General features: G+C 47.6%; 4 protein-coding genes across 4 annotated transcripts; 3 read left to right on the forward strand and 1 right to left on the reverse strand.

The window, feature by feature from the left end:
- Nucleotides 1-4,730: 4,730 nt before the first annotated feature.
- PADG_00295 (uncharacterized protein) lies at nucleotides 4,731-7,734 on the forward strand (the record flags this gene model as incomplete). Its single annotated transcript, XM_010757988.1, has 2 exons — nucleotides 4,731-6,611; nucleotides 6,709-7,734. The coding sequence occupies 2 exons, from the start codon at nucleotides 4,731-4,733 to the stop codon at nucleotides 7,732-7,734; spliced, it is 2,907 nt and encodes a 968-aa protein (XP_010756290.1).
- A 1,014-nt stretch (nucleotides 7,735-8,748) lies between these two features.
- On the forward strand, nucleotides 8,749-10,755 carry PADG_00296 (uncharacterized protein; the record flags this gene model as incomplete). Its single annotated transcript, XM_010757464.1, has 3 exons — nucleotides 8,749-9,622; nucleotides 9,688-9,692; nucleotides 9,754-10,755. 3 exons carry the CDS (start codon nucleotides 8,749-8,751, stop codon nucleotides 10,753-10,755), a joined length of 1,881 nt encoding a protein of 626 aa, XP_010755766.1.
- Nucleotides 10,756-11,152: 397 nt separating this feature from the next.
- Nucleotides 11,153-11,972, reverse strand: PADG_00297 (uncharacterized protein; the record flags this gene model as incomplete). Its single annotated transcript, XM_010757465.1, has 2 exons — nucleotides 11,153-11,216; nucleotides 11,323-11,972. 2 exons carry the CDS (start codon nucleotides 11,970-11,972, stop codon nucleotides 11,153-11,155), a joined length of 714 nt encoding a protein of 237 aa, XP_010755767.1.
- Nucleotides 11,973-14,269: 2,297 nt separating this feature from the next.
- Nucleotides 14,270-16,247, forward strand: PADG_00298 (uncharacterized protein; the record flags this gene model as incomplete). The annotated part of the gene is made up of 3 exons (XM_010757989.1): nucleotides 14,270-14,428; nucleotides 14,531-15,091; nucleotides 15,174-16,247. 3 exons carry the CDS (start codon nucleotides 14,270-14,272, stop codon nucleotides 16,245-16,247), a joined length of 1,794 nt encoding a protein of 597 aa, XP_010756291.1.
- Nucleotides 16,248-16,891: the final 644 nt, after the last annotated feature.

A 16,891-nucleotide genomic window follows, 5' to 3' on the forward strand; every position in this document is an offset into this window, starting at 1 on the left:
ATGGAAAAGGCAGGTTGAGTGGAGGGCATGTTAGGAAAACATTTCCCTCAGTGTGAGGAAGCTGATGTCGATGATGTATTGATGGTTTTGTTTTAAGACTTCGGGAGAATGATATGCGGACCAGGGACAGGGTCTGGTGCATATATACTTGGCAGGTCGAGTGAAGAAGGGGGAGTTATTTACGCACCACATCATTGTGGACGGTGGACATGTGAACAATCCATCCCAGAGCAAGGAAACGGTCGGAGAGAGAAGGTGAGGGGGTTGGGCAGGAAGGGGAAGGTTTAATTTCGTGCATCGTAGGGTTGCAGCTTGATCATGTCTTAAGTCATGCTATGCTGTGATACCCACTGTCAGAGGGATATTGACATGCAACGGAATGAATGGACTGAGGTTTCTTAGACTTTGGATGTTTCATCCCCAGACATGAACATATATATCCATCCCTGTCAGAGATAATGCAGGATATCCATGTCGATCTGTGGCATGGTGGCATCGTTTATGGGACAAGTTAGAAAATTGAGCCGAGCAGTTGGATAACCCACATTGTTATTCAAATGGGCATAATTCTTTGGATACCTGTTTTTTTTTTCTTTTTTTTTTTTTTTTTTTTTTTTTTTTGGGTGTGTGTGTGTGTGTGTGTGTGTGTGTGTGTGTGGAAGTCATTCTTGGATTATTTGCTCAGTAGTGTCTAGAAGAGCTTGCAACAATCGGTTGGACATGAGAGAGGCCACCTCACACCTCTATTATTACCCCAATTTGGCTTCCTGAGCCAAAGCCGGAACTTGGATAGTGCAGCGATGGATACCACCCAACCTCCAACAGCCCCTGAAGCAACCAATAACGCTCTCGTAAATATGGTTCCGGCTGTAAAACCCATCACGCACGATTAACTTTCCAGGATACATACATAAATCCACCATCCAAACGCCATGCATAATTCCTCAAAGACAAGGCCCCAGCAAAGTTCTCTCTTTCACCGCAGTCATTGACCACTGTGAGATCCTGAAGAAAAGCAGCGATAAATCACAACATCTCCTCAATCACCCGCAGAAAGAGGAACCATGATTCAATGCTCATTTTGCAAGGCCACCCGGTCCTTGTTCGTATGTCAATAGACCATCATCCAGCAAATATGAAAGGAAGCAAAAAAATTAATATTGTAATCTCTCCGCCATAATCCAAAAATTTTGAAAAAAGAAAAAAGCCCTCCCAAATCTGAAGTCCAGCCTGCCAACGACTCTTCCACCCTACATAAAACTCTCAGACTTTCCGCAAAACTCAACCAAAAAGAAGAAAAAGAGGCACAATGACGCAACGTGCCAAGGATCCAAGAAGCCAGTTGATGCTAGGGGCTTCATGCAAGTTCAACTGTGAATATATGATTGGAATGGAAGAACACCCCAGCATCAGTGCTAGACTGTAAGCGGCATGGCAAAAAGAAGTTTTGATGATTGTGCGTCATGTGTGTATGTGTGTGTGTGTGTGTGTGTGTGTGTGTGTGTGTGTGTGTGCGCACATAGAGATAATGGAGGGTGGAGAGTGTGAGTGAGTGGAGTGGAGTTGAAACTTCTTCGAGAATAATCTCTAATAATGAGAGGAGCACCTGCAGGCTGCAGCAAACAATTGATTATTCAGGCACATCAGCGGTAACGTATTTGCTGATATGCCATGTGGGATGGAGGAATAAAGAGTCTGGTGCTAGGACTGGGCACTGCCACTTACGTGACATGTCGATACTCCGATAGTAATGCGGACTAGTTATGGGGTGTATGGTGCATGAGGGAGATGAGGGGAGAAGAAGTATGAGGTTCATACTTCCCGAGTATCCCAAGAATCGACCTTCCCCTATATATGCTTCTGTACACCGACATTTGCATCTTCCAGACTCACAGCAGGAGATAGAAGAATCCAAAGAACTCCCTTCATATCAATTCTCCTTCTAACGAAATGGTGCCAGACCTTTCTAGCAATATGGTTCTATTCTTACCAATGAAAACCCCCACATACATTCCAAGAAAACTTCCTGCTGCATCAGTGGGTGGAACACCCTATGTGAATCGACCAAGCTCTGATGCCGGGACCTCCTAGTGTGGCAGTTTAGTACCAGGTTCTGGGGTGGCTGGGTCGGTAATAATATTATAACGGCCATTCGGACCTTGTGAAATATAATTATCAAACGTTCCAAATAAACACAAACAAGGGGGATACGGTTGAACATGGCTTTAATTAAAAAAAAGTTGAACGTGGTTTACAAGGGGGGGCGCCCACTTCTTCAAACAACTCTAACTAGCCACCCCACAACATATTACTAATACATCCCTCTTCAAACCTTAGGATTAGAGTTAATTAAGGGTAGGAACCTGAGAAATATGAGCAAACCACTCCAATTGCTTCCCCCTTAAATGATTTTATGAAGCTACAGGTGGACCAAATGACCAGAGGGCCCGCGGAGGCAGGGTTACGCTGGCAGGGAAACGCTTGATTCTAGGCTCGATCGCGAAACTCTGGGATAGAGACGGCTTATCTAGAGTAAGACAGAGAGCCAGCCTTTTTAACTAATCAGCTCTCGGAGACTTGAGGGAAGGGAAGAGAGAAAAAGAAAAAAAAAAAAAAAAAAAAAAAAAAAAAAAAAAAAAAAAAAAAAAACCAGAGTTGGGATACGAAGCAGGCGCTTCTGCAGACGATGCGATAGGGGAATTAAGTAGATGGATGAATGATGCTGATGATGATGATGATGAAATGTCTTATTTTGCTAGAAAATTGCAGTTGATGGTACACAACAGGAGACGGTCCTGGCAATAGTCAGCAGTCGATCCCCGAGTCCAGACCCTCTGTCCTGTCTGAGAGTCTGGCTTTTTCTTCTTTCTTTTTCTTTCTTTTCCATCTTCTCATCTTCCTCCTCCTCCTTTATTTTCTCATTTCTCATTTTACTTTGCTTTAAAAGATCTCTTCCTGTCTGCAGTCTCAATGCTCTTGCTGCCCTTCAAAGGCAATTGAACAGCCGTTAGCAGAGATGTCTACCTCCTAGGTGGACACCTCTCTCCCGTTCTATCAGACTTATTCTGCACTGTCAGGATGCCCGCCTGATCCATCTTATTGTTCCTCCGCTCTTATCTACTATTTCTTCCCTCTTGCTATTCTTACTCAGTCTACCACTGCTACATTACTATTATATTTTCTTCTCTGGCACTATTTATTTATTTACTTATTTACTTACTTATTATTATTATCTATTAATTTACATTCTCTCTCTGGCCCGACCGTGTAGTTGTCCCTTTAGCGCGAGAGTCACGTGATCCTACTCAACACGGCATATCAGGCCACTTCCAGACAAGCCGGGTAAGTTAATTAAGAAACTATTCTATTTAGTTACTCTTTTGCCCCCTGATGAGATCATCTTTCCTGGGCGCAAGAATACAGCTAGCACTTCAATTGCCGTCAGCTGATTGCAGTCAGCAGCAACATTGAGCCCGACTATCCTTTATTAAATAATGCAACACCAGAGCAGAGTTTAATTTATTCTTGTTGAATAAATTGGTGCAGAGTGTATTTGTTGTTACCCAAGCTGTCTGTTCAATATTTTTTGCACATATGTCCCCCCTGTTTCTCCTGGCTTAATTAAATGGGCGCGCCCCGCTCCTCTCTCCCATCAACGTCACAGCCCCATCTTCTCTCCACTTTCTCCCTTCCTCATCCTTCAATAATCCTCATTTCTCAAACCGATTCACAGACAATTCGAGCCAGATTCCTCCCTTTCTCCCTAAATAATCCTGCCCCTCCCCAATTTCATTTTTATTTTATATTTTGTATTTTTAATTTTTTTTTTGGCTTGATCGAACCCCAGATTTCGACCGTGTTCTACCGCAAACGTTGCTAACTATATCCCTCTCCCATAAGTAACCATTACGTCATTTTCTGCACTGGTGCAATCACTCACCGCCCACCCACCGCCCAACCGCCCAACCGCCCTACCATTATTCCCACTCCAAACCACCCAACCGTCAAACTCCTTATTCTCCCCCACATTCGCCGCTGACCACAGTCCAACAAACAGAAGGCTGACCCCATCCCCATCCCCATCCCCATTCCCATCCCCCTGTCTGTGGAAATTGTTCTAAAACTCGCCTTCTGGCAAACCAAGCTTGTCGCGTGAGGTCTTCTACCTGTTGTCTGGCGTGTTTGGTGCTGGGTGCCTATGCGTCGTTAACATACCTCACACCCTACCACTCCGCCCCACTCCGCTGTCGACTTGGAGGTATATAGTTTTATCTACCAGTTACTTCGCCACTTACACTGCTCCCTTTCGTTGATACTTTTCGATCTCTTGCCACCACCTTATCATCGTTATTACAAACGACAACTGGATTGTGTTGAGCTCTGTTGGCGGCTGCTGCTGCTACTGTTGCTACTACTTCTACTACATCTACTGCTGCTACTTCTACAGCTGCTGCTGTTGCTACTACATCTACTGCTACTACTTACTACTACCGCTGCTGAGAGCCAACAAACCATGTTTCCTTTAATATCGACCTTCATTGGAGCATGGGGTTCGCTTATCCTCTCGTCCCTCATCGTTATTTGACACCTGTTACTTCTATTAGAGTCTAATACTCTCGATATACCTCATATACCGATATATAGACCTTCCCCTCGCTTGGCGCCTTTGTGTCTCGGGAGTGCTGTCGTTAAACTGTTCCTCTCAACACAAGAAATCCAACGATTAAACAATGTCAGCGACCACCGCTACCTTACCCTCTCCTCAGGCCTGGAGTCCCGGTGTTGGTCCCAACGTTTCCACCACACCGATGGGACTGCCACAAAGAACCCCTTCATCTGTTGGCCAAATGACCGCCCCGATATTGGGAAAACCGGGCACTGCTGCTCTCTCACCACGACTCCTGCGCGACTCGTGTAACAGCTATTTCGGCATCGTCGATTTCTCCACTGCTAACCCAGCGAATTCATCCTCCATGCATACACGCAAGGCTTGGAATTTACCTGCAGGCTCGTCCCCCGTGAAGCTTAACTGCAACACAAACAACAATAATAACAATAATAGCAATAATAGCAATCACTGCAATCGCCACTCCTCTGAACACACCTTTGAATTCGAAGCGTTGAGGAAGCAAGCTGAATCAGCTGGGTTTATCGCCGGTCACCGAATCTCATCTAGCTTCGAGAAGCAGACACAGGCTCAACGGGACCGGGGAAGAAATGCTGAAGAGAAACGTGTGAGACAATCGCCTATTTCTCCACACACTACCGATGCCTCGTGGACCCGGCCTCGGTATGATGATATGATGACGAGCTATATGAGCATTGATCCACGTCCTAATACTCATACTGCAGAGGTTAAGTCGGCGACTGCTTTTGTCAAGCCGATCTATGACAATATACCAACAGGACCAAACTCAGCCGCAAACATCACATGTCCAGTTACCCCGGTTAGTTCAGAAGGTGGTGCGCAGCCCATGCGCCTCACACTTCCCCAATCCGCGCAGAATTCTTTCGCTATGCATAGATCGCGCCCTCTCCAACGTTCAGAAACTTCTCCTGCCAGCGTTGACCAAGGCAATGTTATCTTCATCTCCCCGAGTATGTGTGCGGAGCTCTTAAAGTCGTCTCCAGGCAATACTCTTTTCCTAGATGTACGACCGTATCCCCAATTTACTGAAGCAAGAATAAAAGGGGCCTTGAATCTATGCATACCCACGACGCTCTTGAAACGCCCCTCTTTCAACCTGCAAAAGCTCCAGGACACCTTCGCGGGCGAAGAGAAGGAAGGTTTCGCACGCTGGCAGATAAGCACGCGCATCGTCGTCTACGATGAATCAACGACACACATGAAGGATGCATCAACGTTAATCAATGTGCTGAAAAAATTCACGAGCGAAGGCTGGAAGGGCGAACCATCTATCCTACGTGGTGGCTTTGCGAAATTCTCCGCTGAGTTCCCGGAAGCCGTGGAATCTGCATCGCAAATAAATGGTGGCCACCAACAACCGCCCTCTACCGCCCTTACACTCCAACGCTCCATCAGCCTCGCCCTTCCCCGCAACTTATACATGTCCATAGCAGGAGGCTGCTCAATTCCCAAAACCACTTCAACCACCCACCCCTTTTTCTCCAATATTCGTCAGAACACGGACCTAATCGATGGCGTTGGCCAGATCCCGATCAAAGTGCCCCCACAGCTCCAGCCACAACTACAACCAAAATCTAGTAACAGAAAAGCAGACCACCTAAATCTCCTCCCGCAATGGCTCAACCGTGCCTCTGACATTGAAGATAAGGGTAAACTGGTCTCACAGAGGTTCCTACAGATTGAGCAAGCGGAGCAGAAACGGATGCAAGAGGCGCTGACGGGGTCTGTGGAGTATGGTGAGGCTAATACGAGTAATTCGGCAAAGAAACCCTTCCGTATTGCGGGAATAGAACAGGGATCTAAGAACCGATATAATAATATATATCCCTATGACCATTCGCGGGTGCGGTTGCAGGGTGTCCCTAATGGGATGTGCGATTATTTCAATGCGAGCTTTGTACAGTCTTCGCGATCGCAGAAGAGGTATATTGCAACGCAGGCGCCAATTCCGGGAACTTTTAATGTATGTGATTTTGTAAACCCACATATGTGCCTACGTAACCACATGCTCTTACAATAATGAATTTGGGATTTTTAACGATCGCTGATGAAATGAACAGGACTTCTGGCGCGTCGTCTGGGAACAAGACATCCGTGTCATCGTCATGTTAACCGCGGAATCCGAGGGGCCGCAGGTGAAATGCCACCCGTACTGGAAAGCAGGAGACTACGGACCTTTACAGGTTAAAGCATGCACGGAAAAGCGTATACCACTCACTATCTCTCCGCAATCCAAACAACAACATCAACGTTCTCCAAGCGCCCAACTCACTACCAACAACATCAACACGACCAATTCCGACAGCGTAACCCCCTTCGTAACAATCCGGCATCTGACACTTGCCCACACTTCCTTCCCCTTCCAGCCCATCCGCGAAATAACCCAGTTACAATACGCGCATTGGCCTGATTTCGGCACCCCCGCTGAACCGGCTCATCTCGTCAGGTTAATTGAGGAGGTGAATCGGGTTGCTGAGGCGACAAATGGTGATGTCGGGAATGAGATGATGACGTTGGCTCCGGAGCCGGAAAAGCAGCGGCGGATATTGGTCCATTGCAGTGCTGGGTGTGGGCGAACGGGCACGTTCTGTACCGTTGATAGCGTGGTAGATATGTTGAAGAGGCAGAGAATGGCAGCATTGGCGTCAAAGACATCGTCAACGTCAGCGTCAGTGATGACTTCGCCTACGGCTATGGAGACGTCGTCGGCGATGTCGACTAATATGGTCGAAGGTGAGATTGAGGATGGAGAGGAGAGAGGGGGGGGAAACGATGACTGGCTCTGCCGCGATGACATAGACCTCATCGCCGCAACTGTGGAGGATTTTCGCCTCCAGAGACTGAGCATGGTGCAGAGTCTCAAGCAGTTCGTGCTTTGTTATGAGAGTGTTTTGGCGTGGATTGCGCTGCATGAGGTGGAGCTTGTGAATGGATGTGTCGATGATGAACATCAGTTATGTCCTGGTATAGATCGGACGATGACTGCTCCGCTGTTGGCGCCTTTGACGGCTCCATCGATGACACCTCTGGCTCGGAAGGGCCTGGGCGGGGAGGAGGAGGGATCTTCGAGGAGTTACGATGAGTGAAATGGGGGTAGAGTATTATTATTATTATTATTCTCCTTTTTCTTTTTCGGTTTGCTTTTTGGCAAGAGAAAACAAGACTTCAATACAGATACAGATACAAATACAGGTACAGATGCAGAGATTTCAGACGAGACTTTTATCAGTTGAGAAGAAAAAAGCTGAGGTGCATGGGGTTAGAAGAGAAGAATGGGCTCTGATTGGAGCAAAGATCAGAGCAACAGAGATAGCGCTGGCAATATGTATTGGCACTTTTAGATTATTCTATGGTGTTCTTTTTGTTTTGATTGTTGTTGGTCGGGTTATGAGATTACGATTGTTCTGGTTTCTTCGTTCAGACTTCTTATCTACTTTTCTGCAGAGGTTTTCTCTAATCAGATGTCTCTATTTTCTTGTCTAATCAAAGTCCCATCCCTCGCTTTATTTTTCACCATAGATTCCACAACCAGAGAGAGATTATTTACATTGTGAATAATAAGGTCGCTTTTCCCCCTCCAGATGGCATAACTCCTTTCGCACCAGTTGATCAAATAGATAAATCCATACCCCCACAGATCGCCCACATCCGTTATATCAAGGCATGTAAACGCTTATTTCTGCCAAACAACTTACCTATCCCATCATTTACTCTCAGCCAATAGTTAGTTTAAACAAACCCATTCATGTTAGGTAATCCGACTATCCAAGACTAACTATTAGTTACAGGCGACAAACGGACCACAACGAAAGAATAAAAAGGCTTGGGCTGTTCCTGGCAAGTTCATTTCGGGCAGTTCTGCCCAATATTGTGCTTGGGACGAGATGAAAACGACGCTTTCAACCTCCGTATATAAATATCCTCTGCAACTCCCCACCGTGGACTAAGACGGGCTTGATTGTCTGTTATTTTATACCACTGCTCTAGTGCTTCGGGTTCTTGAAGTTGTCACCCATATAACCCCCCCCCATTTATCCACGCCGTTTTGCCATCTTGCCCCCTTCAAATTATACAATATCCCCGTTTGCTTCCACTCCAGAATGCCCCTCCTGAACCTCCCTCCAGAACTCCTCCAGCCAATCTTCGACTTCTGCTCTGTCACGAGCTGTCTCCAAGCGGCCTACACATGCCGCACCCTCTTCATCTTTTTCTCAAACTATCGCAAGGGCCTCTTGCACCAATTATCCCGACTCCCATCATACCCCAACACCACTACAAATGGTACAAATGACTGCACCGACCTCTCTTCAAAAACTACAGCAGAGCTCTTTCTCCTGCTGCGCCGACGCGCAGCGCAGCAGCTCTGCGGTGCCAATTTCCATGCCAACCAGAGCGTGTATACATTTGGCGAGGGACAACCTGTCATTGACACGCTTGCATCGGCTATACGACCGCAGCTGGGAGATCCAAATGTCGCGCTAGTGCAAAAGGGGTTCCCGCACGTTTATCTCTATTTCATTTCTGGGGGCCAAGTTCTCGCCAGGGACGTGTTGCAGCCTGTTATGGCGTGGCCTGGGAGGGTTGAGGTCATTAAAGTTGTTTTCGGGGATGATGGGCACACGATTTCTGTGTTGCAGAGGTATATCCCGCTGCAGGAAGGGGAGTCGGAAGATGGAAATGAGAATTGGAACGAAAGACGACCCGATCATCCCTTTGTCGAGGAGGCGATGAAGCCATATCGGAAAGAAAGTACGCAGCTGGTGCATTATCGGCGTCTTCCGTCGCGGTTGGGATACTCCCGTGTGACGATATCTGCCTTTCCGGCTCTGGATCAGTACCGTCCGCTGGCAATGGCTGTGGCGGATAGGGACCTGGTAGCCATCTCCTGGCAGCATAGACGGGACCCAGCCAAACGCAAGGTCATCGTACATACGGAATATCCGGATGCTGTTGCGGCAAATCTGAAAATATCTTGTACGTTGGAAGAATCTCATGTCCTCTCCCCATTTTACAATCACGATACTAATTTCTATTTCCAGACCAAGTCTACAACAACTGTGTAATAATCGACAAATACGGCACCATACCATACAACAACAACTTAGCCCACCCAACGAAACGCAGGCTACATGGAACCCGTAATCCAAATGTCCCTAAACGACAACTCCACCCAGCTGCTTTACTACCACCCCTCGTCAACAATATACAGCTCCTACCAGCACATGAACGTCGAATACGGCTCAATGAACTTCACAAGCGGCCTCCTCCGCAACTCCTGCTGGGTCCACTACTATCATTTGGACCGGTTCCATAACTACGACGACTGGCTGGACCTAATGTTCACAGTCGCCATTCCCTTTTTCAGTACACATCATACCTACACTGAGCCTTCCAACCGCGAGTTTTGCCACTGGAAATATCTCACCCTCGGCACCGCGACGGACGAAAATGGGAAACTGGTCGCCTGCCTCCTTAAGGCGGAGGCGCACTGTCGCTCGCACAACTGCCAGCACGAAGAGAACCTCGACCGCGGCCGCCGGTTCGATACGTGGGCTGTCGTCGCGCGGTTGGCGGGGTATAGCATGAGCGTGAACTCGCTGCCTGGCATTGTTGCGACGTCGCGGTCCGCGATGCGGTTGGCGATTGCGAATTGGAAAACGATCAAGGTGTGGGCGATTAATCCAGAGGCTATTATTGAGAATAATTTGGATGGGGTTTATCCTCCGAACATGATTGATGAGGTGACCACTGCGGTGCTGTTGGAGCCGATTGTTTTGGAGAGTGATGCGGTGTGTTTTATGATGAGGTTTACGGAGGAAGGGGATGAGATTGTTGCGTTGACAGATAGGGGTGTAATGAGGTGGGAGATTGGGGCGGGGAGTTATGGGAGGAGGGAGAAAGGGGTGTTGGAGATTCCGAATGCGGTTGAGGAAGAGGAGGAGGAGGAGAGCTTGAGCGTTGTGCAAAGGATGAATGCTGATAGCGACGAGGAGCAGAATTACAATAAAAATAATGATGATGATGATGATGACAGTGATGACGATGATGATTATTATGAGGAGGAGGAAGAGGAGATAGACAGTGATGATATAACGTCTTCCTTTTAGTTATTCTCAGCCCAGTAATTTGACCTCAAGCTCTGTGGAATTAATCCCCCAAGCCAGGGAATGGCGTGAATTTGGGGTTTAGCACGCAGAAAGGCCGTCTTATTGTTAAAATCTAGCATGGTATTTTAATAGCGGGTGTTGGTGCATTTGAGGAAATGAGATGTCAAGTTCCTTTTTTTTCTGCTGTTTCTGATATCGACATAGAGATCAATATTGAAATGAAAGCGGGATGGCTTTCGGGTTCAATTTGCTAACGAGAAAACAAATGAACAAGGCATTTCTGCTTTTGATACGGATGGCATATTACCACCATGGACGGTACACGTATCATCCATAATCCACCCGTGCCAAACCCTCATTCATGTCTTGTCTTCGATAGACAGCGGGTATTGCAGATCTAACTCCCTTCCGCACTCCCAGTGAAGGCCAGCAGGCCAATAATCGCAAGAACCCACCAGTACCTGGCCAGAGGCTATGTTAGCAGTCATGTATTTTTAAGATACACACGGATATCTACAAGTGTAGCTTTATATATATATATATATAATTGAATGAAATGAGCCTCACCTTTGCAAAAAGGTCTTCTCGACAACTTCCTCTGGTGTATGCCCGTCCGCATTTAGCACCACGGGACGATTGAGATGCGGCTTCGGACTGGGAGTTAAGCGGACAAATTCCACCTTCAGCAATTCCGAATCCGCTTCTTTTGCCTTGGAAGTAGTCTTTTCTTTGCTCTTCTCTGCACCAGTGGATGAGGCGTGTGCTACGGGAGGCGTAGCGGACGAGGAGATGGAAGCATGGTAGACGTGGTTATTGTGATCGAGGTGGAGGGTTAGGGTTTGCTGTGTGTTTGCGAAGATGGAGGGAGAGCAGAGGGTCCCGACCCATTGCTTATCCTTCTTTGTTGGGCTGTTGTCGTTGATTGAAGTGATGTAGAGTCCGATGCGCAGGAGGTCGGCTTGCCTGTCTAAGTTGCCGTTGGTGTTGACGGGCTGAGGAGGGGTGTAGGAGTCGATTGTGGATCGGAGGGTGGTTGGGTTGTAAGAGATTTTTGCGAGGCGGGAGGGTTTCGAGGGGGATGAGGAGGAGGAGAGGGGCCAGTAGAAGATGTCGGCGGAGAGGGAGGAGGACGCGGAGGAGGACGCGGAGGGGGAGGCAGAGGTGAGGGCGGAGAGGGCGAGGGAGAGGGCGAGGAGGGCGAGGTTCGGGATGTGCATGGCGCGGACGCAGTGGAGGGCTCCCTTGTATGAATTGCGTGTATGTTGTCTCTGCTGCCTATATCATTATTAGGGTTGGAGGTAAGTTAACTATTTGTTGGGTATAACTTAGTTAAGCTGATGGGGATAGTTAGTTAACAACTACTTAGTTGCGTCGATTTGCGATGGTTGAAGTAGGTTGTTAAGCGAGCTTGCGGAAGGTTTGCCGAGTCGAAGTTAAACAACTGGGTACAACAAGAGCTACGACAGCTACAACAGCTACGACAGCTACGACAGCTACGACAACAGTGATACAACTGCTAACTCTTTCATCCGTTTATTTAATTTGCCGCTGTAGGCGATCCTATATACGTGAATATCCCTCATCTAGCCGCCTCAGAACAGCCATCATATCTTGCTCAACTCCGGCAAATGCCAGAGATTCAGGTTGAGATTGAGTTCAGGGGGCTCTCCCCGTCGGGAATTCAAATCAACGGCTCGATTCATGGTTCAAAATTCATTTCGTCTATCTTCAGTGGGTCGATCTATTCTGAGAGAAATATAGCCACTGGTCCTTTTGCGCATTTCTATGGGTATGCTTCATATAGATGATGAGATCTTGCTCAGCTGGAGATACATCTTGCCGGAGCCAAATCTGCCTGGGGAATGAGGGTTATTTTGTGAACCTTGGGAGTTGCTCCAATGTGCAATGGTTGGTTGGTTGCTTTACTCTGATCAGGGACAGCTGCTGACAATAGACACATTACTCCTGCTCCGTATATATGTGTACGCTGGACTGAAATACGGGGGAGGGTTGTCTATAAGCTCCTGGAGGATTGGTTGGTTATATTCCATAACATGAAGATAATTTTGAAATAACTTTCCAAACTCGATATTCCTGGTTTGATGGCTTAGTATTATTATTTCGAGGGATCCCGCCTTTGAGAGAACATAAGAGACAGCTTTTGTCCCTCCCCCAAACATCCCCCGTGTGCAGCAGCGGCCATTGCGTTAGGGAGTCGATCTTAAACAGAGTGCGAGATCTTGTAGTTAGCGGGTCTGGGCCAGTTTGCGTCCTGCTTATCCCCTCAATCCCTAGCACATCCTATGATCTCCAATCCATGGTTAACGGTAACTAGTTGAGTAGTTAACTATCTCAAGCGGCTCTACGCCTCAGAGACAGCTCCATTGTGGTCGTCTCCAAAGCCCTTCCAGTGCCATTCCCGCGGAGACACGTTTACAAAACAATAAACAGAGGAAAGAAACTCTTGTAACTCTCTCTCTTGACGTTTAGTTAACTATAACTAGTTAGTTACCAACCGAAGCCCGATTTCCGCCAGCACAATGCAGCGGCCATCAACCATCAGAAGTTAGGATGTGCTTATCCCTGCTATACAGAACTCCTGGTCACGAACCCACAATTCGGGCCACAAAACCACCGGTGACTCAATGGGCTATGACATCTGCGAATACCTAGAAGGCCTTTTCTCCAGTATTCCAGCCTGATTTCCAGGCTCCAGAGCGCGCCCAAGGGGGTGGAGAAGGAAACTTGTCGTGACAAGAGAGCTGCTGCTGAACGGCCAGCTAGCCCTGTTAAATAATTTATGGATGCAAGTTATTGAGACACAGAGCAGTGTAAAATAGGTGCTGTACCTCATCCCGGATAGCTGACAGGTTAATTTTCCTTTTTTCAATTTTTTTTTTTTTTTTTTTTTATGCTTCTGCAATTCTCTCATGTCGTTCGTTCATCCTCTGTCCTCGCTCTCTCGATCTGATATCCGACAGAACGATGTACACTGACCCATTCTATTTACACTGGCAACTGTCAGGCTTAGAAGCGTGAGTTAATCATTTGATGATATCTGGTTCTCTACCTGCCTGTCCCTGAGGTATATTAGATCAGTGAGAGGCCTGTCCCTCTTGATGGCCCCCATTTACTCTCATCACTTCCACTCACCCGACATTCCATAAACTCCCTCTGTTAAATTATCCCCAAGACGATAAGAAAAATATCCGCCCCTAAAGGGCCACCCCAGGGGACCTAACTGATCAGGTCCGGGGGGGAGTTCTAGACATACCCAGCTCCTCCCATCTTGGCTGCAATCAAATCCAACCTGGCCCGATCCAACCTGCAGGTTTCAGTCAAAGTACAGTACATTTGCAGACGCAGGCAAGGCCTGCAACACGTTAGTCCTACAACCCCTCACAGCATCAAGTCGAGGGATCCGCAGCGGGTAGAAATAGAGTTCTGAGCACCCTACAACAATTCTTCTCTTCCACACCGGCAAGCCCCGCCGCAAACATCAAGACAAACATCCATGGTTCCACGAAACGAAATATCTCCGCAAATGGACCATTATATTGGTATCGATGTCGGCACTGGGAGTGCTAGAGCATGCATCATCGATAACAAGGGTGACATTGTAGGCTTAGCCTCAGAAAACATTGGCTTGTGGCAGCCACAGCAGGGGTACTATGTAGGTTTCCACCATATCTTTCGATATAATTAATCACAATTAATTTTAACATCTATGTATGTTATGGCTATGCCTCATTGGATGCTGATAAAATATGTCTAGGAGCAATCTACAAGTGATATCTGGCGCTGCATCTGTCTCTCCGTGCAGCGTGCCATTAGCCAGCAAAATATCAACCCCGCCTCAGTGCGCGGCATTGGCTTCGATGCAACCTGCTCTCTAGCAGTCTTCTCTCATGACGATGATGAGCCTGTCTCCATTACTGGCCCCAACTTCGACACAGATCGCAACGTCATTCTCTGGCTTGACCATCGTCCCGTCGCAGAGACGGAGAAAATCAATGACACGAATCACAATCTCCTCCGCTATGTCGGCGGGAAGATGTCCATTGAAATGGAAATCCCCAAGGTGCTGTGGCTTAAAAATAACATGTCTAAGCAGCTCTTCGACCGTTGCAAGTTCTACGACTTGCCTGATGCCTTGACCCACTTAGCTACGGGTAATGAGAAGAGGAGTTTCTGTAGCGTCGTCTGCAAACAGGGCTATGTTCCTGTGGGTGTTGATGGCAGCGTCAAGGGCTGGCAACCTGATTTCTTGAGTGAGATTGGATTGGAGGAGTTGGCAGAGGATAATTTTAAACGCATTGGAGGTGTCAACGGCGAAGTGGGTCTTCCTATTTTTTTTTTTTTTTTTAAAGCTCTATGATGATCTCGAAAGAAAAATTAACTAATATTTTGTCAAATAGAATGGAGAATACCTCTCTGCTGGAGAGCTAGTGGGCACACTCTGCGACAAAGCAGCCTCACAACTAGGCCTGCCCGCCGGGATCGCCGTAGGAAGCGGTGTCATCGACGCATATGCCGGCTGGATAGGCACCGTCGGTGCCAAAGTCGTTCTCGGATCTGACCAACGGAGCTCCGAAGCAGCCAAGAATGACAAGTCACAAGCCTTCAGCCGCCTCGCCGCTGTCGCCGGTACATCAACCTGTCATCTTGCCATGTCACCAAACCCCGTCTTCGTCTCCGGGGTCTGGGGTCCGTACCGCGACACCATCATCCCAGGCTTCTGGATGGCTGAAGGCGGCCAGTCTGCCACGGGCGAGCTGCTCAAGCACGTCATTGAGACGCATCCAGCCTTCAACCAGGCCCTCTCCGTCGCCGAGTCTTACCACACCAATATCTACGACTATCTCAATGAGCACTTGAAAGAGATGGCTGCGGACAGCAAGGCGCCCAGCATCTCCTATCTAGGCCGTCACTTTTTCTTCTACGGCGACCTGTTCGGCAACCGCTCCCCAATATCTGACCCAAACATGTCCGGCTCCATCATCGGCCTGTCAAGCGATAAATCTGTCAGCGGTCTCGCGCTCTACTACTACGCAACACTCGAATTCATCGCACTGCAGACGAAACAGATCATCGACACAATGAATAAAGCCGGTCATAACATCACCTCCATCTTCATGTCCGGCTCACAGTGCCAGAATGACATTTTGATGAAGCTGATCGCGTCGGCGTGCAGGATGCCCGTGCTGATCCCACGCTACGTGCACGCTGCTGTGTGTCATGGGGCGGCGATGTTGGGGGCCAAAGCGGCCAGTGCAGATGAGAATGGGAAGACGGAGGATTTGTGGGATATCATGGATCGTATGAGCAAGCCGGGGAAGATGGTAGAGCCGACTACGGATGAGTATGAGAAGAAGCTGTTGGAGGTCAAGTATGAGGTGTTTTTGGAGCAGTGTTTTAAGCAGCAGGAGTATCGGAAGGATGTGGATGCGGCGATTGAGGGGTGGGGGAAGAAGGGAGCTGTTCCCTTGTGAGTTTTTGGTTCTATGAATAAAAGTTGAGGAGGGTAGTAAGGAGTGAACATGTTTAATGAGGTTTAATATCAATAATGCGGTTGTCTTTTTTGACTGATTTCTTTTACATTTTCTCCTCTAGTGATAAGAACTTTTCCATGTCTGTCTGGTTATGCTCTCGTGCCTCTCCTCTCCTTCGCCGCCTATTGGTTTACTACATTTCCAACTTGGCCCATTTGCTCGTCCATCTCTAGATGCCGTGTGAGCTGGTTATGAACTTTTTGGTATGTGAAGGATCACCAGAAATATTCCATGGCTTCATGGAAAAGGAAACCGTACAGTTACGGATAGAGAGAGGATCTATGGTTAGGGCGAAAAGGAGAGACAGAGTTAGGGATGCAATAGGAAATAAACTCATCATAACTCGTTCATTCAATGATGAAGCACGGATGGGTGAAATGAGGTAATAAACAACGATATCAATAAAGGATTTTAAGATTGCATTTCACTTCATGTCATCACATATTATCGATGTATACCGCGGTAGCCAGTTTTCTCTTCCCTATCTTCCTCATCCATGACAATTCTCTAACAGTGAGCATGGGTATAACAACATCTCGAAGTCGACCAAACAAAACCAGGAAAAGGAAACACAATGCTGGAGA

This window comes from Paracoccidioides brasiliensis (assembly GCF_000150735.1).
Source record: "Paracoccidioides brasiliensis Pb18 unplaced genomic scaffold supercont2.1, whole genome shotgun sequence".
Lineage (NCBI taxonomy): Eukaryota > Fungi > Ascomycota > Eurotiomycetes > Onygenales > Ajellomycetaceae > Paracoccidioides > Paracoccidioides brasiliensis.